Source organism: Lissotriton helveticus, chromosome 4_1 (genome assembly GCF_964261635.1).
Source record: "Lissotriton helveticus chromosome 4_1, aLisHel1.1, whole genome shotgun sequence".
NCBI classification, from domain to species: Eukaryota; Metazoa; Chordata; class Amphibia; order Caudata; family Salamandridae; genus Lissotriton; species Lissotriton helveticus.
In genome coordinates this window covers 313,092,248-313,115,959 of record NC_136063.1, presented here as the reverse complement: position 1 = coordinate 313,115,959, position 23,712 = coordinate 313,092,248, and the positions used below count along the sequence as shown (strand labels likewise).

Below are 23,712 nucleotides of genomic sequence, written 5' to 3'. Positions count from 1 at the left end.
TTCTTATTTTCTCAGCCATGATATCTGGTCTCTGCAACTCTATGTTAATAGTAATAAATGTCTTTATGCTTTGCAGTTATGGGTAGTGCTTCTTGCATGGCTTCTGAAGTACAAAAAAAGAGAGAGAACGTCTAAAAACCTAGCAGTTTCCCGGGATATCCCTGTAGAAGCAGAAAATAGTACTGAGAGTATTATGAGCAAGTGCCAGAGGACAGGAGCATATTGACAGCTTTAGGACTGGAAACCAAAAAGATCACTACTTATGACTTTAAGAAGCTATTGAAGTGAAACGTACTTCTGAATGTTGCAGAATCCTCTGCCTGCAGCCAGGAGATTATTGAAACAGCATGAAACTAATTTATAACCCAACATGTAACAATTCATTTGTGACGCTGGGAGTGGGGGCATTAGGGTTATCTTTTTATAACATCCTGTTTTCTCAGTTCAACCTGGCAGACTAGTTATAGGTCTCCTGGAGCAGAATTAAAAAGAGAAATAATTTGGACTTGTATAATTTACTGATATCACATATTCAACTTCTCTGACTCTTACCACGTTCACCTTGCGGTGTAGACTTTCCAATCCTGTTTAGAAGGTTCATGTAAGCAGTTTCTGATGCACCTTGAATTTGACATGAAAGTAAAGGCAGATCTCGGCTTAGCAGTTTCTTTTGGAAATCTGAAGACGGGAGGGTGGAGCTATCCCGTTGGTCTAGATAAGTTAGGGCAAATAAAAAGAGATACTGTTTTTCATGTGTGAAACCTGAATGTACATGATTTCAGGGGCTGAAATGCGTTTTCCAGACTTGCTTAAAAATGAATAGAGAACCTGTAAGATGTATTATTTTTCATGTTTTATCATTCATTTGATTACAAGAAAGAATACATACTACACAAATGCAGAGATAGCAGCTATGTTGACAATGTGTTTTGGACTTCCAGAATGTAATTGATGAGGGCAAAGAAAAGGACATACATAAGACTATACTTTTGTCATGTATTGATTGCAGTACAATATGCACATTTACAAATCACCACAGACTTGTTTTTGACACTAGCCAGGTGTCCTTACGCTACTTAACTCATTTTCAAACAGTTCAAATTTGTATTTTTTCTTTATGAGGTTTGTTCTTTCCACACCATACTTATATAAGATGTCGGTTCTTCACAATAACTGCCCATCATGTGTGCTAAAATTAAGCTAATAGCTGCAGCTCTAACAAACAAAAGGTTGAGATTTGTATCAAGCAATACTCTCATTTGCCTACTAAAATTTTTAATGATCTCCCTCTGATACTAGATGGGCTGGGGAAACATGGTAAAGTAAGTAAAGTAGCTGCAGTTATGACTAGTGCTGCTACCGTGATTGACACTTACCCTCCAACCCACTGATCAGAAAAGTTATAAAGAGAAATAATTGGAGAAGAAAGCATTTTGTGATTTTTAACAAAGAAGAAACTATTAGTTTAGCGTCTGGGCTCGGATTTGTGGAAATCAAGTCTACAAAAACAGCAACTGCGTATTTCCAGATAATATTGTTCAGTACTGCAAAGACAAAAAGTTGCTGGCCTTTCCCAAAGAAGGGAATTTTCATGTGCAAAAGTAAAACCATGGAAAAAATAATCAATACCATTGCAAGGGCTGGCACCAACCCACTGACCTTCAAAAGACACCTTCAAATGTTTACAGTTTTTAATATTTTCTTCAATGCAGTTGAAGCACAATTCAACCTAATGCCCTGTCCCTCTACCCCAATCAAGATGACGCCTTGGGACCTTCCATGCTGGTGAAAAATTATGTCTATAATATAAAGGTAACAATCTTCACAGGGGTGCGTCTCCAAGCTCTATCAGCCACATGCACTTAAGAGTCAGATCCCATTTGAATTTTGTCAAGCTGAAAAAATCTATAAAGAGACTGTTGGTAGTCACCTTTCACCATTAGGTAACATCGATTTTGTAAAAATTCCATTGACTTGCTAAATCCATTTCTTCTAGCTTTATTTTACCGTTGAATATTTTGTGATGCCATTTTTTTTTATTTAATATACTCAGTTGGTCCTACATTTGTAATTTATCAAATGTATTGCTTATTTGAATAGCTCATCTTTACACGCACAGTATCTCTTGACCTTCGACTTTGCTGCTAAGAGGCGACACAAGGACATTTATACACTACTTCAGATTATCACGGCATATAAATGTTTTTTGTCTGTACTCTCTGAGCTTGGCTAGTCAATTTGGTACACTTGCCAAAAGGTAGCCTAAAATACTAACAGGTAAATGCAACTATTTCATTGGGCACGTTCGCTGAATTAGAGCAATGTGACCATTCATATCCGAGATAATTTTTCTTAAACTGTCAAGTGTTGAAAAGCTAAAGATCTTAACATGGCTGCAACGTACACATAGTGACTAGGAGAAGGAAACTCATCTCCACCCACTGTATTTCTTGCCATAGCCATAATTAAAGAATTGTTGGTTGTAAAGGAGTAAAATATGGATGGACACACATGCAAGAAAAGCAAGGACGCTTTAGTAGATATTTCAATACATCAAAATGTATGTTGGACCGTTCACCGATAATAAGCATGTGTTTAATACCAAGTACATTTACATGGAAGTTGCCTTTTAGAGTTTGGTCGACATAACAATTGCCTTCCTAAAAAGTGATCGCTAAAGAACCTTATATTTGAGTACTGTAGTTTTGAGAATCATATGACTATTATTGGCTGAAAGCTGAGGAATAAATTAATATTTTATGGCAAAAATTTTGAGTATTTTGGGACTAGGAATATAGTTTATAACTGTTACACACTTGGGCAATATCACTGTTTATAACTATACTACACGGGAAAATCTGTAAATGTTGTAAATGTTGTTAACACGCAAGGAGAAGTTTCTTCTAAAGCGATCAGCACAATCAGGGTATATCCTAGCTGCTGGTTAGTTGTTCCTGCACAGATAGGGAAAAGGAGCAGGAAAAGGTGGGTGTAAAAGCAAACAACAAGATTACTTGCCTCTGTATGCCAATTACATTTGCTACTATAACATGATCCCTTGACTTAAAAAGGCTTCAAAAACACTCAAACACATAATTCTCCAAACATTAACAGTATGGAAGAAGATTTCCCAATATGCTGGGGATCATTTTCACATAAGAGAACAAGAACATAGCAATTGGTATGAGTCAGCATTTACAAAGAAATTATGACCTGGAGTAACACCCACTGCGAGCTTTAACCCAGAATTAATAAGAGCTCATATTTTGTAAGGCCCACTCCTTTTAATTTGTTTAAAATATGTCAGAAACCAGCAAGGACTGTATGATTCTGATATTCTTTTGTACTCCTGCAGTTTTATGTAACTGTAAAATGCTTGTTAGTTCATCGGATGATGTTTTAAGAACCCTAGGATAGCTGCCTATGGGCCAACTTAAGGTGTGCATTTCTAAACATCATTTTCTTGAAACACAGGCTTTCTGAAGTATACATTTCTATATCATTGCGCAGTTCTCTATATCATTGCACAGTTGGGTGGTGCTAAGAAAGATGGATTTCCATTTCCAGCAGTAGAGCCAGAAGGAATGATTAAAACATTTTCAATGAGCACACAGGCCTTTTCAGGAATGTGTATTGAGAGTAGAAAGGACAAGCTAGTTGGCCAACTTTCTAAACTGACATAAACATCATAAAAAAAGATGCACTGAGGTAGGGGCAGCCAATCAAAAATCTACAGGAAGATAAGATCTCTTTCTGTTTTTGCAATGCACCAGTCTGTGTGGACTGTTGTCCTTGTAGAGTTTTCTATAGAAGTGTAGGCTGTACGCAGCTGTGAATTCTACTAAAAGAGAGATATTTTGTGGACAAGTCATTGAAGAAGGTAGTAATCTAACAGAGGTTCCACAATTCTCAATTGCTAGTTAATATAGCTACGTTGCCTACATTGGTGGATTCTGTGCCCTTAATGTACAGATATGTGCTTTAATTAAAATCAGGCCCTTACCTTGGTAAGTGTGTGTTTCTTAGTCATATGTTTGCAGCAGTAAGTGAGGAGGACTTTTTTCTGTTCTATTAAGTTTCAGTGATATGGCGGTGAATTAATTGGAAAGTTTGGGGCAAGGATGTGTTGCCTTGTTATGTTTTTTCTTTTTTTAAATTACTCAAGATGTGGGCTTCCTCCTAGCTTGAGTGCCTCCAGAACGAACATGACAGTGTTAGACTACATGCTTATGCATAGAGGGACAACAATTTACAAAAATACTAAATGATACTCAGTATGCAGAACCCACAGCCTGGGGTCAGGAATGGGCTCCTAAACATTCCAGTGGTTAGTAAGCCTGTATAACTTTTTGAATCCAGGTATTACTTGTCCAGAAAAAATAGAACTCATTCTAAAACCTCTGCTGGGACTGAAAAGTAGTGCACAAAGTGCAAGTATATAAAGATTCTCTGTTTAGAACCTTACTGCTAGACTCTCGTCGCTTTGAGGAGTACACATTTAATATGTTATCTGAGAAATAGAATTAGAGTATCAAGCAGACCGTACTTGATCTCTTGTATGCTTCATACAATATAGAATATATTCACACTTATTGCCCTAAAAACATTATAGGGATTTTAACCGGAGGAGTTTCGCTGAAAGGTAAATCTGACATTATTTTTGCCATCCCCTAGACATTTTAGAATTCAAGAATAACATGTAAAAAACGTACAAACATTACAAATTATAGGTGAAAAAAAAAAACTATGTTTAATGGATCACAACATGTAAGATGAAACAAGCAGTGTGTTGAGTTTGCATAACACATTACAAGCATGTCCCTTTGTATGATATAGCAGTATAGGTTTATTAGAAAAGTTTAACATTGTACCACAAACTAACATTCTGCAATTGTTGAACAATGTGCTATATTCCTTCTCCTTCATACTAGTCTATTGTGTTTCTCTAAGCCACCCTGTTGCTAGTTTGCATCAATAAACGAGACATTTAATTTACAAAATACATATGGGCTTGTCTGGCTATCAAAGATAAATGACTACCTAAGGGTACTTACCTGGGGTCTGCGGTCTTTCTGGAATATTCAGATGATGGTAGATAAAAGCTTGACTGTCATGAACAGTATCCATGTCAATCTCCTCTTCTTCTTGAGAGTTTGAAAACTAAGAAACACAAGTTAGAAAAGTGAATTTGTAAATTTAATAAAGAGATTTTCGCCGACAGACTTCACTTTCTATTCAGAATGGGGAGATTATTTTTCAGCAAAAATGTGAAAAACAGAAAAATCTCCCATACTTTCTCTGCAAATCTTGCTATTGTCCTTGTCAATTTCCAATAAAAAGCAATGTAAGAGAAGACAAGCATTGGAAATGCAATAGGTCTCGCAGCATTAGAGTTAGTGCTTTTAGAATTGTTTATGGGTTTTTGTGTAAATCTTTAGCATTTTTGTTTCCTGTAGCCAATGCTAAAGAATAAAAAAAAAAAGCCATAAACATTTCTAAAAGCTCTAACTCAAATGCTCCGAGACCTATTGCACTGTGTGAGGGTGAGGGGTTGAGGGTGAGTGAGGGTGAGTGAGGGTGAGGGTGGGTGAGGGTGAGTGAGGGTGTGAACGTTCTAATGTGATTAATAGTGGCTTATTCTATCAAAACTGAATTGATAAGTGGTTGAGTAGGTCTGTTAAAGTGATGCAAAACCCAGCCGCTCCCCTCTAGGGGTGTTATTTGGAGGACTAAGACTGACCCTGTATTCTACAAAGTAAGCCTGCCTAGTTGGGTAGACTCATAGTATTGTTACTAGAGATACAGACCGCTTTTAATGCAAGGACCTGCAACACTCTATGCTTTTTTTAGTAACTTTTGATCTATTTGATTGGGAAACACATTTTATTTGCAGATTTTACCAAATATGTATCTAGTGAAGGATTGTATGCCATAATTATGCGGAAAACGCCACATCTCCTAATTACTGTGGCCCTGATGGTAGGGTGGCTAGTCTTTGCCGAGGCTCGACTCATGGCCTGCAGGTCACTGCTTTTGTCGGTGGCTTGAGTGATGGCTTGAGTGATCGCTCGAGGGGATTGCTGGCTTGCCTTCATTGGAGGGTTTCTGACCGGTTAAGTGTAGTGCAGTGCACATCCTGTGATTGTCCCGTCAAGCTTGTATTGCTTGAGTGGTAGTTGCTGATCTTGCATTGCCTCTGGTTCTTGAGGCAGAACAGTGTTTTGCGCAGGATTACACGTTTTGCACGTGGGGAGGCTGGGGTGCATCGGCGTTATAGCACATCTCCGTATAGAACGGTGTATTAAGTATTTCTGTTGACTAGATAAAATGCCCTCCCCAGTACAAAGCATTTTTATCTGCATTATTTTGGGTGGGTACGTACTGTTTTGGTGGAGTGCTTCGGCTGTGTTGATTACGCATCAGGCTTCGCCCTCCTTGGAAGACATTGCATTGGCCCAACCACCACCCCTGCATAGGACACCACATGCAGCACGCTGCGTGGGGGCGGTCTCCTTGACAGGTGTTGACCAAGTTCGGTCTGTATTGTGCAGCACCGCCCCCTCCCTCCCGCGCACACACATGGATGCCCCCTACCCACAGAGGTGTGTGATGTTTGCCTCGAACACAGAATGTACTGGCACTCGCTGGCTGCCTGAACACCCGGGGGGGATGGGGGGAGAATCCATTGGCATGGCAACCGGGGAGGTGGAAGGGGGCATGACTCAAGAGAAAACACAGGGTGGCTGCCATGTTTTGCAACAAACAGTACGATTGCCAAGACGCTGGCTGAGACCGAAGCCTGTTCTAAGAAGCGCATGCAAGCCCTGAAATAAATCACCTGAGCACGTGCGATTTACGATTTTAATGTCTTATTTTTGCTTAGCACTCGCTTTTAGTTTAGACTCTCCTACATACCTGGTGCGACCTGTCCCTTTCCAGGGCGCTGCGCGCGGGGAGCATGATTCGTTGGGGTCCGAAAACCGGACCAGATGTGTTTGCTGAATGTCTGCCTGTTCGTCAAGGCGCTTTCAGCTGTTAGAAGCCCCGTTTGTTACAAACGAGACGCTGTTGTCAGTCTGATTTTAACCGATGCGCCTCCGGTGCTTGCCAGGGTCGTGTCGTCTAGTCTTTTGTTGCAAGAGCTGAAGAGCATCTTAAAACTGTTCGGTTACTGAGTTCTGGCGGCCACAGTGAGAACATCGCTGAAATTGTGTGTCCGTAACTTTGCAAGAAGTGAACTTTGTTTGCCAAGAGAGAACCGAAAAGTGCCCTGGAGTGGAGGAGGGGGGAGGAGAGTAGGGGAGGCACGGCCTAGCGGCCGTGCAATCAAGTAGTGAGGGGGCGGAGCTGGGGGAGGCTGTGGAAGAGAGTAGGCAAGGCGACACGGCGGGAGGGGGCGGAGCGGGTAAACAAAGACGGACATGCACGCGCCCGTGACTTTTAAGGTCAATGCGCATGCGCATAAGCTTAATGCGCATGCGCATTGACCTTAAAAGTCACGGGCACTGCAAGGAATCGCCACGATTCCTTGCAGTGTGGATAAAGAGTGGATAACTCGCAATACTCTCGCCTTGCTCGATGCGCATGCGCATCGACAGGCGAGACCTAAAAAACACTGCCACCTCAAACAGATCTTCTTGAGGAGAATCGAGTCTGTGTACTGATGAACAGAGGGGGAACTATAACCGTAATACAACTGAAACAATGAAGTTATCTGAAAGTCTATTTCTTGAATGATTGAATAAGCACACAGCTAACAAACATGGTTTCTTTAGGTCATGTTCAGGATGACAACATTTTGTCTTGCTCAGCTAATGCAACAAAATGTGAGAGGCATCAAGAGCTCTGCTTTGTGTCCATTTGTATCATTAATGAGGAAAAACAAAGGATTTCAGCAAAAACATAAAAATATAGCCATGCTTTAAATATGTATCAGGGCCACATGTATCTTTAAGGAGGAATTGTTGAAGTGTTCCACAGAAGACACTTTGCCAATAATCAGCTTGTACTATGTTTTACCAGGCAAACAAAATGTCTTTTTAAAGTTCTGGCGAGTTAGTGATCAGGGAAATGACAATACATTTTTGGGGAGAGCAGAAAAGATGAGTGGTTGAATGATGAAATAACAAGTTAAGTAATTAGAAACAAGTTTTGATAAACGTGAGGTGAAACTTTATTTCTTTGCAGGTGGTGGGATAGGTGGAGGATGGGGTGATTGTGAGAAAGTGCCATCTTTCTTGCATGGTTAGCCCCCACTTTTTGCTCAATTGCTGATGTACTTTGACTGAGTGTGCCCTGGGTTCCTGCCAATCAGGTACCCAGAGCCTGTGTTCCTTCCCTAAAACTGCATTGAAGCCTAAACCCAATTGGCATATCTGGATACAGGTCAGCCCCTGGTACATGGTACCCTAGGTACCCAGTGCACTGTGACCAGAGAAGGCCCCTAAGGGCTGCAGCACTTATTGTGCCATCCTTAGAGGCCCTGTACCCTGACACACACACACACGCTGCCTTTGCAGGCTGAGGGTCTTGGTGCAGAACTAAACATAGAGTCGACATGGCACACATCCCTGTATGCCATGCCCACACACACACACACTGCCCTGGCATACCTCAGTCACCCCTCTAGCTGGGTGCCATATGTCAGTGGTGTGGGCACAGGTGCATGAGCCCTGTGCCCCTACAGTACCCAGGGACATTCCTGGGCACTGTAAGTGCAGTGATTCAATTAAGAGTATATGGTGCTGGGAGGTTGTCATTACGAACTCCACAGCATCATAATGGCTACACTGATGACTGAGAAGTTTTGTATCAAACGTCTCAGCACATTAAACCCGCACTGATGCCAGTGTGGGATTTAATGCCAAATGCACGACAGAGGGCATCTTAGAGATGCCCCCTGAAACCTAACCAACTCCCAGTGTCCTGACTGCGTGGCTATCGAGGCTGCCACCACCAGATATGTTTCTGGACCCCTGGGTCAAGAGCTTGCCACTCTCAGGGGCCTGAAACAATGCACATCCTGGGACGAGGTGCCAAGTCTCCTCCTCCAGGATGGGCAGGGGAAACCTCAAAGGCATGCCGCCTTTTAGGAGCCACTTGCTGTACTCAGCAACTGGTCCCCGCCGGTTCTGACCCCCACTCTGGCGGGAAGATAGGCAGGAAACCCTAAGTAAGGAAAGGGAGTGTGCCAACCTCTGCCAACCCCAGCCCTCAGGTGGGAAAGGCGAGGTGAAGCAAAACTCCAGGCTCTCGCCATTGTGAGGATGGGGAGCCCTACCCAATCAGACCTAGGCTCCTGCCCACTCCTACTAGAGAGTGGCAGGATAGGGGGTGTACTCACCCCAGGAAAGGGACCCATTGGTCCCTGTCCTTGCCCTACCAGTAATGCCCCTAAATTTAGTATTTAGGGGCTCCCTGAACCTTCCTTCCTCAGATCCCGATTTTGAAACAAGAAGAACAAGAAGAAAGAAGACCTGCTGTGCAGCTGCTAACAATAGGAGGACACCAACTGACTTGTCCCCAGCCCTACCGGCCTGTTGATCCTTGAAAGTGCTCCTGCTAAACTCCGGCGTACCCATCGGTCAGCAACCTCGAAAACCCCAGAGGACCTGACTGCCTTGCTCATCTAAAGAGTGGGACTCCCACGAGCAGTGGTTCTGCTCAAACAGCAACAACCCCTGGTGCCACCAGGAACCGCAAATCCAGCACACTCTGCACCCGCCGAGCCCGGCCTGTGCCTAAGTGAACAAAGACCACGAGGACGTCCCCCTGGCGATTGTGACCACAAATCCAGTGCTCAAGGACCCTCCCCAAGGCTCCTAACAATGCCTGCAGCCTCACAACAAGGGACCCCTCCAACCACGACCAGCTAAGGGTAAGATTTCAAGACACCCAAAGACACCCCAGCACCCGGCGCCCCACGGCCCCCTGTGCCCAACTCCTGGGTGGCTACCTAACCTCCAGCTTCCCAACTTACCTCTCGAAGTGGTGGTCACACCTGAAGAACCTCTGTCCCTGAGTCTGCAGCCTTTGTTCAACATCCAGCTTTCCTATTGAAATAAATTGGGCGCCCGATGGCCTAAAAGCACCCTGCACCCAGCCGCTCGAGTGCCACTGGAAGTGCAGCAACTATCCTATCTTACTTCCCCACTTGCCCTGTGTAAGTGACCAGGAGCTCAGCTCCCACAGCTGTGTGGTCTGCCTGCTAGCAGCCACCAACCAAAGGCCCCCTATCCTCCATAGGATAACATTGGGCCTACCCACTCTGCACCCGGCTGCCCCTGTGCCGCTGAGGGTGTAACAACTGTACTTACCTGGCCCTAGGAGACCCCGGAGTCTACCCCCAGAACCTTAACTCTGCCACCCGAGTACTCACCCAAAGACCGATAACTTGATTTTCTCCATAGGGTAACATTGGCTGGGTTTCACTCAGAATTTCCTCTAAGTGTCCAGTTTTGCAACTTTGAACTATTTTGTGTTTAACTTGTGCTGCATATTGCAACAACTGTAACTATTGCATTCTAAAGTCTATTGCTATTTGAAAGTATTCAATTGCAACATCTCATTCTGAGAAAGTATTTATGAGACCTACTCTGGTTCTAAAGTACGAGTTACTTACCTTCGGTAACGATGTATCTGGTAGAGACGATTCTAGCCGCAGATTCCTTAACATAGAATTATCCCCAGGCGTGAGACTGGATCCGGAAAACTTTTTGCCGCAGCATCCCTGCGCGCCAGGGGGACGGCATCACGCGACTCCGCCCATGCGTCGTCCGCGTACGTGACGTCAGGGAGGTCTCGTAAGTCCCACCCCGGCGCGCCTACGTCAGTTTTCTTCTGAGAACTTTTACGCACCACAACGAGGAGCCAACAGAGAAACTGTTGAAGCATGGAAGCATTGTGAAGCGGCGAACCCCAAGGACTCAGCCGAGTGCCACAAACAAGAGGTGGCCCTAGCCAACACACATAAGGTGTTAAGGGCCCGCAGGGCAGCGCTTGTCGAGGCGAACATGTTGCGCCCCCAAGAGTCCAGCCAGAGGGCCTCTCGGGACGGTGGAGTAAACTGAGGCGGCAGGGAGGGAAAAGCAGTCCATAAAAGTGGTCTTGAGGCAGAGGGGTGGAGGGAAAGACACGCCGGGTCACGCGGCGCTGGAAGGTGCCGTTGCAGAAGGTGTGGCGGCATCGGATCCCCTGAGGTGGGGCGCCTCCAAGCCCCCATCAGGGAAGAAAGGAGCGTACCCTCAAAGGGAAGCAATAGCTCCCTCCCACCAGATCCCTGGAGGAGAACCTCCAAGAGATGGTCCGCCGGGAAATGAGCAACCGGTTCCCCCATGCGCAGAATACCCACAGCCGTGGACACTGTGGGGGCGAAGGCCGCACCCGCCTCCGTAGGTGGCGGAGAAAGCAGCTCCTCAGTAGGCAACGGCTGTAAACTAAGGCGGCCGTCTCCGAAGCCAAGAGGGGCGGGCAAAGGCCAGACCTGGAAGTCAGAAGGAACCAAAGAGTGGGGGGCCTGTCGCTCCTCCGGTGAACACCTGGGCCTCGGGAATGGCGAGAAGCCGCCCTTCGATGACGCCGGTGAATAAGCCACCATGGCAGTCTGTCTCTGGAGAGGATGACACCAGTAGGCACCCAACCTCCGGAGAAGAGGGAGCGTCCGAAGACAAATCCGTGACTCGATGCCTGTCTGGAGCCATAGAGTCCGCCGCCTGAGGCAGGACGTCAGCACCATCCTGCGCCGAAGGAGACACCGGATAGGGCTCCTCCAAGCCACACCGTGCCGGGAACCAGAGCGGAGCCGGAGCCAAAGTTGCCAAGGAACGGTGCAGGAACGACGCCGACTAGACCTCCGACGAGGCAGCCGCCTGCGTGAAGGGACGAGAGGGGCCCTTAGGAGGACAAGAGTCCCTGTCCAGCCTTGACCCAGAGTGGGACGAGGAGGGTCCACCAACCCCTGTGGCAATCCCAGTCCAGCAGACGCCGGCGCCTTGGCGGCATCAGCTCAGCCGTGGACAAGGCCCACTCCTGTCCAGAGGGCCGAGCGGGGCTCGGGGATGCGACTTGAGCCCGGGCGACCTGCTGCGACACCACAGGGACTCCCACGGGAGTTTGCGGCGAGGCAGAGGAGCCGCGGTCCGAAGGAGGGACCCCCAAAGGGCCACACCCCAACAGCACCACATCCTCCAAACCTGGAGCCGAACCAGTCAGCGCGAGGCCGGAGCCGCCGGCGACGCCGCAGAGGGCCCAGCGCAAAGCAAGGGATCCGCTGACGCCCCAGGAGGGGAAGGAGGAGGAGACGCCAGCGAGGCCTGCAAAGCCGCCGCATATGTCTCCATCTGGACTCTCGACGCCCCTTCACCACAAAACGGTGAATAGGAGGCCAAACAACAGCCCCCGGGACCAGCTGCAACACTTACCCACCGTCGAGCGACGCTCTCGCAACATCAGAGGGATGAGGACGCCGACGACAGCCGTTTCTGAAACCGTCTGCCGAGGCTGATAGAGGGGATGAAGCCGACCTTGAGAGACGCGCCAAGAGTATTTTCATTCGGCGCTCCCGTCGCGACTTCGGCTTCAACTGTTGGCACGCCTCACAATCAGTGGTGCCATGATCCTCCCCCAAACACCACATGCAAATGAGGGGAAGGTTTGTCGCCGACATAAGACGCCCACACGACATGCAGGTCTTGAAGCTTGAAGGCATTAGCACACTGTTTCACCAAAGGATATCACAATGATGAAAGAAAAAGGGGCCCAAACAGGCCCGAACAGAGACCGGAGACGCGTTGCACATGGAAAAGGAAAAAACTGACGTAGGCGCGCCGGGGTGGGACTTATGTGACCTCACTGACGCCACATACGCGGACGGCGCATGGGCGGAGTCGCGTGATGCCGGTTCCCCTCGGCGTGCAGGGATGCTGTGGCAAAAAGTTTTCCAGATCCAGTCTCACGCCTGGGGATAATTCTACTTTAAGGAATCTGCGGCTAGTAGTCTCTATCAGATATAATGTAACTATATATTTTTATATACAAAACAATTGGCCTAGAGTTCAGTTCTTGAGTGTATGAGACCATTTGCTGACTGAGTGTGGACAACAAATGCTTTACACTGTCCTCTGATACTGCCTTACTGCTCGACCAAGCTACCGCTTTAGAGAGTAAGGTTATATCTAACTTTAGCCTTTGCCATACCACTGTGGACTCTGTGCACACTGAACCTTACCTTGGTGCAGTATATACAGAGCCACTTTCTTACAGTGATTTCCAGCCAAACAGAACCAAAGTGATGCAGTGCTTTTAGTTACAGCTGAGAAAGCTACAGAGGCTCTCATGTCAGTAGTCAACATGATCAGATGTTGAGAGGGTAGCAGGATCTTCTGGTACAACTCTGTATGACTGAAAGAAGTAAGATATCTTTCTATTTTCATATTTTTAGAAGGTTATGGACTGGCTCCCTATCAACCCAGAAAAAAGTTGATGCAAGTAAACACACACATACAAACCTAATCTAAAACATAAGAAATGGGGGCGTGGCCAAGATGGCGACCGAGTAGGACGTGCCTGCTTGTTGCTCCGTCTTGCCAACAGGGCCCGTGGACACAGCCTTGAGCAGCGGGGCGGCAGTGTCGTATAATAGCCCTCAAGCGGTGGCCCATACCGGAGGCTACCCAGCAAGGTGCGGGAAAGGAAGGAAGTGATTGGTGTCCGCCGGTGAAGACAGGAAGAGGCGCAGCGCGCTGAGACCGGACCGCGGGAGCTCCAGTGAGCATACCCACTCACTTAGAGAGGCATGCCAGCTACTGGAAATCGACGAGGATACTGCAGTAAGTCCAACACGTTCTGAAAGAGCTCCTGAGGGCTACGGCAGGAACAGGTGGGGGGTGGCCGGATCCGGTCGTGTCGTGCACCGACTGGACCCAGAGACTATGGCAAAAGAAAGACAGCCGGTCCTAGCCACCCTGGGAGAAGATTCCGCCGGCAAGGCTTGAACACAACCATCTCCCATTTGCATGCTGTCCCTTGCGCCAATATGGTCACTGCGGCCCGGGGCAGACACCGCTTGGTGTCCGTGGGCCCAGGGGAGGCGGTACGTACCGGGCCACTTCGACCCTCTTGCCGTGGCCCTGACCGCCCAGGACATTACGACTGTATTATTATGTTGTTTGTTGGTTAATTTTTGATTTCTAGGGGGTTTCTCTCTCCTGCGCTCCCCGAAAGAATATGTTTGTACTGCTCTCCTGCTGCCCACTCGGCCCTTATAGAAGTACGCCCCACTCCGCTGCCACAATGCCTCTATCATTCTCTCTACAAGGCATCTTCACAGTAGCACACCACACGGGATCTGATGCCCCAGACATTTAAGATACTCACCCTGAACGTTAAAGGACTTAATAATCCAGTGAAATGCTAAGCCGTACTTTCCTACCTAGAGAATACCGGTGTGTATATCTGCCTCCTCCAGGAGACCCTCCTCCTCCCGGATTCGCTCCGAAGCATTTCCTCAGCAACTATTCTCCTCTCTTTCCACTAAATCTGCGGGAGTACCTATACTGATATCAGCCTCCTTTCTGGGAAAATTGGACCCTAAACAAGCTGAACTCAAAGGGAGATTATTAGCGCACTCCTTCCAGGTGGGCTCGCACTATCTCACTATTGGAACTATCTACGTCCCAAACGATAAACAAGAGAAATTCATTCAGTCAGCGGTAGCGGAGGTCGGCCTTTCCCCCGTCAGATTGTTAGTGATAGGAGGGGACCTGAACCTGACATTCGACAACGCCCTAGACAGATCAGTCCTACGACATGGGCAGACAGGGGCGCTATCTGGATGGGGATGGGGGAGGGGGGTGGTGACAGACCCTGAAGAGCGCTGGACTGACGGACATCTGCAGAGATGTGCACCCCACTGCCAGGGAATACACATTTTACCCCCAAACTCATAAAACCTATGCCAGAATAGATGACCTCCTAGGCACCCCCACCTTCAGATCGTGTGTCACACAGGTGGATATACTCCCCCGCACTCTGTCAGACCATTCGGTCACGAAGGTCGATTGTACACTGCCTGCTGCAAACTTACCCCCCACCCCACCCCTGGTGCCTGCGAGACACACTGATGTACCGCCCGAGGTGGTAGAGAGAATCACTAAAACCATAAAGTATTACTTACAGATAAATTACACCCTGAGACTTCAACTGCAGCCCTGTGCGACACCTTGAAGGCGGTAGTAAGAGGGGAATTCATAGCTGTCGCAGCTTCCGATAATAAACTGTGCAAGGAGAAGAGGCACCTTATTATGGCTCAAGTGCAAGAACTACAGCGTGTGCATCAGAGAACCGGAGCCCCGATGGTCTGGAGGAAGCTAGAGGTGGCACGCATTCAGCTGGCTGCGCTAGATATGGATAGAGCAGAATAAGCAGCGCTTAGGCTAAGACACACCTTTTATGCGCAAGGTGACAGAAGTGGAAGATTATTTGCTAATAGATTGAGAATGCAGAGACATGCAGGCTGTATTGCTTCGTTCTATGCATCCAATGGGGCGCTATGTGAGTCCGACCAGCTGATCACAGACGCCTTCCATCAATACTACGCAGAACTATACGGGGAACAGAAACTACTGGACAGGACACCCTCCAGGTACTTGCCGGGGGTGGCCACAGCCCAAACTGACGCCTGACCATGCTGACACCCTAGAATCTCCCATTCAACCTGAGGAGGTCATCACGGCTATTGCAAGGCAGAAGCTATTAAAATCTCCTGGAGCGGATGGGTTCACAGCCCTTTTTTACAGAACGTTCTGTCAGGTTCTGACGACAGCTCTCACTAGAGTGTTTAACGCTATTAGGACATCCTTGCAGATCCCACAATCCATGTTAGTGGCCTCAGTAGTGGTGATCCCAAAGCCAGGGAAGGACAAGAGACTGTTCCTCTTATAGACCGATCTCTTTACTCAACACAGATTTAAAATTATTCACCGGAATCTTGGCAAGTCGTCTGTCCCCTCTCCTTTCAGGTCTGATTGATCCTGATCTGGTGGGATCTAGAGACTGCTGCACATACTAGATGAAGCAAAACCATAAGGCGGGGAGTTTCCACAACGAGCACATGCTGCTTTCTGAGGGCGCTGAGAAAGCGCTTGACAGAGTTCACTGGCTCTATTTAAAAGATACCCTGGTCCACTTTGGGTGCCCCAACAGATATATAAACTGGGTGTTCAGTCGTTACACAAAGCCGACGGCTTCTGTCAGAGCGAATGGCTACCCTTCCTCTCCTTTTCCGATCCCTAGAGGGACCAGACAGGGGTGTCCTCTTTCCCCTCTATTGTTCGCCCTCTATATGGAGCCTATGGCTCAGAGAGTGCGAGATGACCCACATATCAAAGGAGTGGCCTTCAGAGGAGATAGGCATACCCTAAGTGTGTACGCCAATGACGTGATCGCCTCGCTGGAGGTCCGCCAGGTGTCCCTTCCAGCGTTTTTGGACGAGCTAAAGCGGTTCCCCAAGCCGCAGGCTTCAAAATAAACATTCAGGAATCACAGGCCCTTCCTTGGCCTTTCACTTAAAGCCTCTACGTAAGAGAACCTTTGCGAGACATTTCTCATCCAATGGGTGCAGGCCGAAATTCCATACCTGGGAATTAAGCTTGCTGCTTCTCCACAACACACTGTATTGCTGAATTACACCGCACTGCAACTGCAGATATAGGCACACCTTAGTTGTTGGAAATCATACAAGCTTTCCTGGATGGGCCGCATAGCGGCGATAAAAATGACAATACTACTCAAAATCGTATTTCTTTTCCAGACAATGTCGTTAGAGCCCCCACCAGGTATCATCCACTCTCTTCAACAAGATATAGAGTGGTTTATCTGGACCGCTAAGAGACCCCGGATGCACCGGGAACTAAGCTACAGGCCCCCAGGGGAGGAGGGCCTGGGGATTCCAAACCTTCAGAATGACTTTTACGCAGCTCAGATATGATCTTTTGTAGAATGGTCCCGTTCTGAATCTGAAAAGCACTGGCTATTCATGGATAAGGCACAAGCCGGGGTGCCCCTATTGAGAATTCTCTTTCTTCCTAGGCAAGCGTGTCCCCCAAACCTTTATCTATCACTGGTTACACTGACTCCCTTAGCGGTGTGGGACAAGGTAGCTGGAAAAAAGGCCTTCACAACGTCCCCATCTCCTCTGAAGCCCATAGTAGCTACCCCAGATTTCTCACCCGGGATGGGCATGAAAATCTTCCATGAGTGGACTAGAGAGGGAAGTAGGTCCATTGGGCATTTCTACGACGACCACGGGCCCCTTACATTTGAGGGCATTTGCCAACAACAGGGCCTCCCGGAGAATGACCGATATAGATACCAATAAATTAGGCATTGGGTAATGCAACCAAGTATTCGCCCACAAGCACAGCGCCACCTGACAGCCTATGAGAAGTGGCTTCTAGCCTAATTATCCGATACCCTCCTAATTACGGAACTTTATAATTTGTTGAAGCTCCCTCCAGCAACTGTTAAATCCCGCAGTCAGCGAAGATGGGAACACGAGTTGGGCCGGGAATTAACAATGCAAGAGTAGGAAGATATCTATTATAGAGCTTGACACACAGCTAGAAATGTAGTTGGTGTTGATACAGCCATCAAAATTGCCACCTATTGGTATCTCACGACTGTTGGGCTCCACAAGTGGAATCCAACTAGGGACCCCCTCTGCTTGCGGAGTTGTGGGGCTCAAAGAACCTTGATGCCTATCCTATGGGACTGCCCGAACTTAGCAGGGTACTGGTATCAGGTTATCAGCGAGAGAGATGTATGCTTTGATATACAACTTCCTCGCTTTCCGGCCTGCACCCTCCTAGGACTACCCAAAGCCCTTATGTTCCCCCTTAAATCTTGCAGAGGCCGACAGATAGGCCTGGCTCTTGGGGCTACCTTAAAACATATCCTAGCGTTATGGGGCACGACCCACCCTCCCACACATACTGGATGGCTACATCACATATGGCATGTCTTAGGCATGGAGCGCATCTCTCTATCACTTGCTAATCAGGGGGCTTCATTCCCGGATCTATGGAAACCATACATAAAAATGCTCTCTGCAGAGTTGAACAAACTCACATGCCCCAAGTGTCTACGAATTTTAAGGCTCACGAATCAGGGATTGCAGAGACTTACACTGATGGGAGGGGAGTAGGACAGAGGTCAGGGGGTAAGGGAGAGGGGTTCAGTTTGGGGGGGTGGGGGAATGTTATGTTTCTGTTTCACGCTTAAACAATTATTTGCCTTGATGTGCATCAGTAGATCCAAGATGTTTGGTTTTTGCTGTACAAATGTGTTTTAAGAATTCAATAAATAGATTATAAACCTAAAACATAAGAAATACGTAAAGGGATGAGGGGGCATTGAACAGGAATCATTCGTACACAATACACAGAAGAAGTGTTAGAGGAAAAAAGTGATGGACAAAGTGCACAAACCTTGCAGAGTAGCTGAATACAAATATTAACGTTACAAATGCAGCATTCCAAGAAATAATGACATTTTAAAAGGTAATATATAAAATTAAACCAATGTGCTAAGCAAGCCACATGGACTCCATCTGACAGCAGTACAGTGTATGTAATCTTCTTTATGGCTATGTCATTGAAAAAAGCTAGACTAGCGGAAAAGGTGAGAGCATCTGAATGGTAGTCTAAACACAAACTACTAAAGGGAAGAAAAAATGAAAGGTAAAGTAATTAAAATATTGTGCCTCAGCGTCAAACAACACATGAAATGTTGATTTAAAATAAAGCTGGCAATCTTTAAAAGTCCCTCAACTTATGCTCATTGGTAAACCATGGCAAACTTAACATAAGATAGTTGGGAACTATCATGGCCGAAGAGCCTTATAGAGATGGGTTCAGATGAGGTATCCAGCCTTTATTTTAAGCTGTAACAAGATCTGGAATTACACAATGATTGGAAAGCATGTTACACTCCCTCAACAGTGGTCAAGTTTAGGTCAAACATTGCAGATACTGTGGCCAACAGGAAGCAACTCAATTGGAATGGGAGTGTTCATGGTAGGGGATGATGATGAAATTGAACAGGTAGGCTCCAAAAGCAACCAGGAGTAAGCAGGCCCTTCCACTCCCATCCTTTGGATCAGCAGAGCATGATGCTCTTATTGAAGATAAACAGAAGTACGTAGGATGAAATGAAATGCCACAGAATGTATGTGTAATGGGAGAAGAAGAGTGTATATGGCTGTTTAGTTTGGCGGTTTTCGAATCTGAACTATTGTGATGTCAAGAATTTGTTGTGTTTGAACCTTTAAAAAAGGTTCTTGAGAAAACAAAGAAGAGCATTAAGGATGCTGTATAAATAATATTCCACAAACAACCCAAAATATAACAGACTGTAATGCCTACAGCTTTAAAATGAACATCATGTTAGATTTTGATTTGGAAATCATTATCTGAGGCTCTCACAGTAAGCATTTAATATGATATTTTAAATCATTAAGCTGTGTTGCTCCTCAATGACAAAGAAAACTACAGCAATGTTCCCATGCTTATTATATTTGATCAGTTTAATGAACTTCATCCACAAATGTGTTCTATTTTCTATGTCTACATAAATTTTTGCTGAGCTTCAAAATGGACCGTAGGTCAAACAAAATCCACAGAAATTCGGTTCTATAATGCACCAGTTTAAAGTATTAGAGTTGTTTAAATTGAGTAAAACACATTGACAAAAGGATTCCTGAGTCAGATGAATCTGTTGTAGTAGGGAAGAAACCGATCTCAAAATCCAAGTTTGAGGAAGGAAAGGAGAGGGTTTGCGTTTGAAAAAATATAATCAGAAAAGATCAAGTCTGTCTGGATTCTGGAAAAATGTCAACTTAAATGTAAATATGTCTTTACAATAATTGTATGTGGACTAAAGTCTAATGCTGCATAAGAAACACTGATTTTAGGTTTGATATTACTGCTGTCATAATGTTTCTCCGCTACCTGACCAGGTTCCACTGGGGATCCAAGTGGAGACTCAGCTTTTCTTTTCACCCCTTGCTGATGGATGGGTACAGCTGATGGTGCATCTTTGCCAAATGGATCATCATCCTTAAACAGAAAAAGCATGGTCAGAATCTTACATAAAATAATATTACACTGCACTTTCATATAATGAAAATTACCACTATTTTTCAAATCCTGGAGACATGATCATCAAATGCAGCACACAGAACGTTTGACCACACTGAGCATTGTATGTGAAGTATGGAGAACATTTGATTTGACTTTACTTTGCATTATAAATGTGGCAAATTTCAGGAAATGGCAACAAAAAATGTGACATGATCACAAATTGTGATCTGAACTGGTGCAGCCTTGGAAACAGAGAAAAAAGAATCAACACCTTTAGAAACAAGCATTTACAATGCAACGGTCTCGCCTTTGCAAAAGTTAGAGCTATTGGAATTGTAAATGAATTTTCTTTTATTTATGTGTTGGTTTGGAAAACAGATAAATACATGGCATTGTAAATGCCAATGCCAATAGCTTAATCTCTCGCAAATGCGAGACCTATTGCTTTTGCACCCACACGCACACACACACAGAGAGCCACACGCACACACACAGAGAGCCACACACACACTCACACATATAGATGTGGTGGTGGTGGATCGTGTGGATGTGGTGGTGTTGGATGTGGTGGCGGTGGATGTGGTGGTGTTGGATGTGGTGGCGGTGGATGTGGTGGTGGATGCGGTGGTGGACGTGGTGGTGGTGGATGTTGTGGTGGTGGATGTGGTGGTGGTGCATGTGGTGGTGGTGCATGTGGTGGATGTGGTGGTGGTGGATGTGGTGGTGGTGGATGTGGTGGTGGTGGATGCAGAGCAGTGGCGCCGCCTTTCTGTTTGAAGTCAGGAAGCGCCATCGATTTCTGCTCCTTTACACGCTTCATGGCACACAAACTCTAGTATTGAGACCAGTATCTCGGTTAAGTTGGCGACGTGAACTGCTGGCCAACAAATTAAAGAGATCCCTTGACTTAGGGTGAACAGGCGTCCCAGATTTGCCAGGACGGTCCCGTTTTTTCACCAGCTGTCAGGGCAGATTTCAAGAAATGTAGCTCATGTCCCTGTTTTTTTTAGAGAGGGTCGAATGAAAACGGCGTGAGGTGCTTTTTTACTTTTTACAAAGCAGGGTTAGTTAGCAGTTGTTTCAAGACAGCAATGTAATTAACAGGCATGCTACTGGGTTTAAAAAAATGCATTTTATGTATATTCTAACTGCCTGTTCTGTAATTCTTGGCTGAGGAGCGCTGTGCGCTAACTTGAAGTAAAATTGTAATTCTTCTTCTATTTTTGTGAAATGGCCCGGTATTTGGCTTTAAAATTCCGGTCACCCTAATTTTATGTATGTTCTTACTGCCTGTTCTGTAATTCTCTGCTGAGGAGCGCTGTCAATCTGTGTGCTCCCTTGAAGGCCAAAAGAGGAGGTGCTCAGAAAAGTTCAGAAATGCTGCTGGTCACCCCAGAATGCAAAGACAAGCACTTCTAGGGCGGTAAAGAAACGGGGCGTTGCGGCCTGCCCTGGAAAACCAGGCTGGGGATCCAATTACATTTCATTTGGGACTGAACGATGACATAGTTTTTGTTGACTTAAAGTGCCACCGCGCTGTTTACCTCCTCTTTGGAGCACAGCGGCGCAGCTAATGAACAAGTCAACAGGACTGTTTACCTTCAGCCTCTCGCGCCTTTACATTTAAGTACATTCATCCTGTGTATTCCACCCGCTCGTCCAATATAGTTTTTTCCTCCCTCCCGCCGCCTGACAGAACGTGCCTTCTTTGCTTGTCACTTGAGGCCTGACCTTACTACACTCAGCCTAGTAGCAGGAAAAACTAGTTAAATTCTCATTGCACTAATAACCAGTACATGAAAAGGCCCATTGCTCCACAATTATTGGTAGTTTTACTAGCCAACACGTTTATTTAAGTAGTCCATTTTGCATGCTTCCACTAGGCCATATGGGATCCTTTGTGCACCACTGACCGTGATAACACTAACTCTCCAAGGTTATACTAATCGAGCACTGCGATGGCTGCAAACACCAGGCATGCCACCAGTAACGGTGGACAGCACGTATCAGCCCTCATTCAATTTAACAAAATATGCATTCTTCATTCAGAGCTGCTGCTTTCAGAATGCAGTGGCTCTCACTACGCATTTGTGATGAAGGACAACAGACGAGGAGCTCTGATTGTGCCAAACAGTTCAGAAGCAGAACAGTGAGTGCTGAGTGGTAGAAAAGACTAAGATTTACAGTGGCACTGGGGCCTATGAGAAGATGTGCGCACAGCACACCAACTATGAAAAACTTTTACATGCCAACCAGGGAACCCTAGGCATGTCTTTTTGTTTACATTGACACCCAATTACTCTTATACCACTGCTCAAGTCCAGGGGTGTAGTAATACAGGACCGAGTCATAGGAGGAATACAGAGCAGACTAGGGCAGGTCTCAGCCTCTAAGCACCACAGTGGGAGAACTGAGAGCAATTGTGAACCAGCAGAGATTTAAGGATTTTAGCCAAAAGAAAGTGTACGTGTGGTGACTACGAAAGGTGCGAGAAGCAGGGTCCTCATTCTACAAGTTTGTGTGCGTCGTGTACTAATGCTCCACTACTAAGGCAGAGGTGCACAACAGTGCTACAGAGGGACTAGGGGGTACATGACATGGCTGGGTTGCTTGTCAGTGAAAGAAAGAGTGTGCAGCGCACGACTGGCGAGAATGACGCTGCTCTAATGTAGTGCAAAACAGTTGTACAGTTGTACTCCAGTGCTACATAAAGTGGTGGGTGGCTGTACTACACTCGGGGTGTCCAGTGGCGCTAGAACTGTGTACTTCAGTGCTCTAGAGGGGAGAAAGGGCAGCTATAATGAGAATGCAGCTTGCAGGGTAGCTTGGAACTGGTGCGGGGTGCACAGCAGCTCTAAGGTGCACAACAGTGCTGTAGATCGGTGCACTCATATCTGAAGTACTCGTGTGCACGGCATGGCTTCCGTGGAGGGTTAACTTCTAGACCCACTAATGTATTTATGCGCTAGAATATTTTAAAAAATAACAGAAAAGCATTGTTGGTGCATAGTTTGGCTTTCAGACGGTCCAAAAGAACAATATCTGTATGTACTTTTTGTTTTATATATTAATGCGATCTAATTGTCGTTGATTGAGATGGATGTTTGCACTCGGTCTCCCTAGCAGGCGCTATGAACTTCATATTGTGTTAGACAACTGAAATATGAATAAAAGAGATCCGTTTTGAATTCTATGAATGTGCGTGAAATAAGCATCAAAACATAAGGATAATAACGTCCTCTAATTCCAAAGCTGGGAATCAGTAGAGTTTTCGCAGAGGCTACTAGAATTCAAGCCATAAAAGGGATGTTTGCGTTAATCACTCGGAATGTTCTGGATGCCATTCACAGACGAGGAACCACGAAACGCTCCCTAAAACCTCCAAAGAGTGGAAAAATGTGTCACCTGGACAAATATACAACGAATGGTGGGATTATGTCACATTTGAACATTAAAACGCACGGAAAAGCCAATTTTAAATGTGAAATATAAATTTAAGCAAAGTTTTCAATGTGTGAATGGGCGTATGTTTGGTGGGCAAGGCATCTGAACAGTTTTCATAAAATGGAGATCAGAT

The 23,712-nt window shown here is 46.1% G+C and overlaps 1 protein-coding gene across 2 annotated transcripts in view; it reads right to left on the bottom strand.

Annotated features, from left to right (window-relative positions):
• TAF2 (TATA-box binding protein associated factor 2) overlaps positions 1-23,712 on the bottom strand; it is a 658,862-nt gene that overhangs the window by 43,481 nt on the left and 591,669 nt on the right. The window contains exons 24-26 of one of the 2 annotated variants that reach the window (XM_078686838.1): positions 20,004-20,111; positions 5,055-5,160; positions 553-711 (exon numbers count right to left, since the gene is read on the bottom strand). In XM_078686838.1, coding sequence (XP_078542964.1) covers positions 553-711; positions 5,055-5,160; positions 20,004-20,111 — 373 coding nt within the window. The remainder of the gene's footprint in view (positions 1-552; positions 712-5,054; positions 5,161-20,003; positions 20,112-23,712) is intronic. The other variant, XM_078686839.1, reaches the window with a different exon arrangement.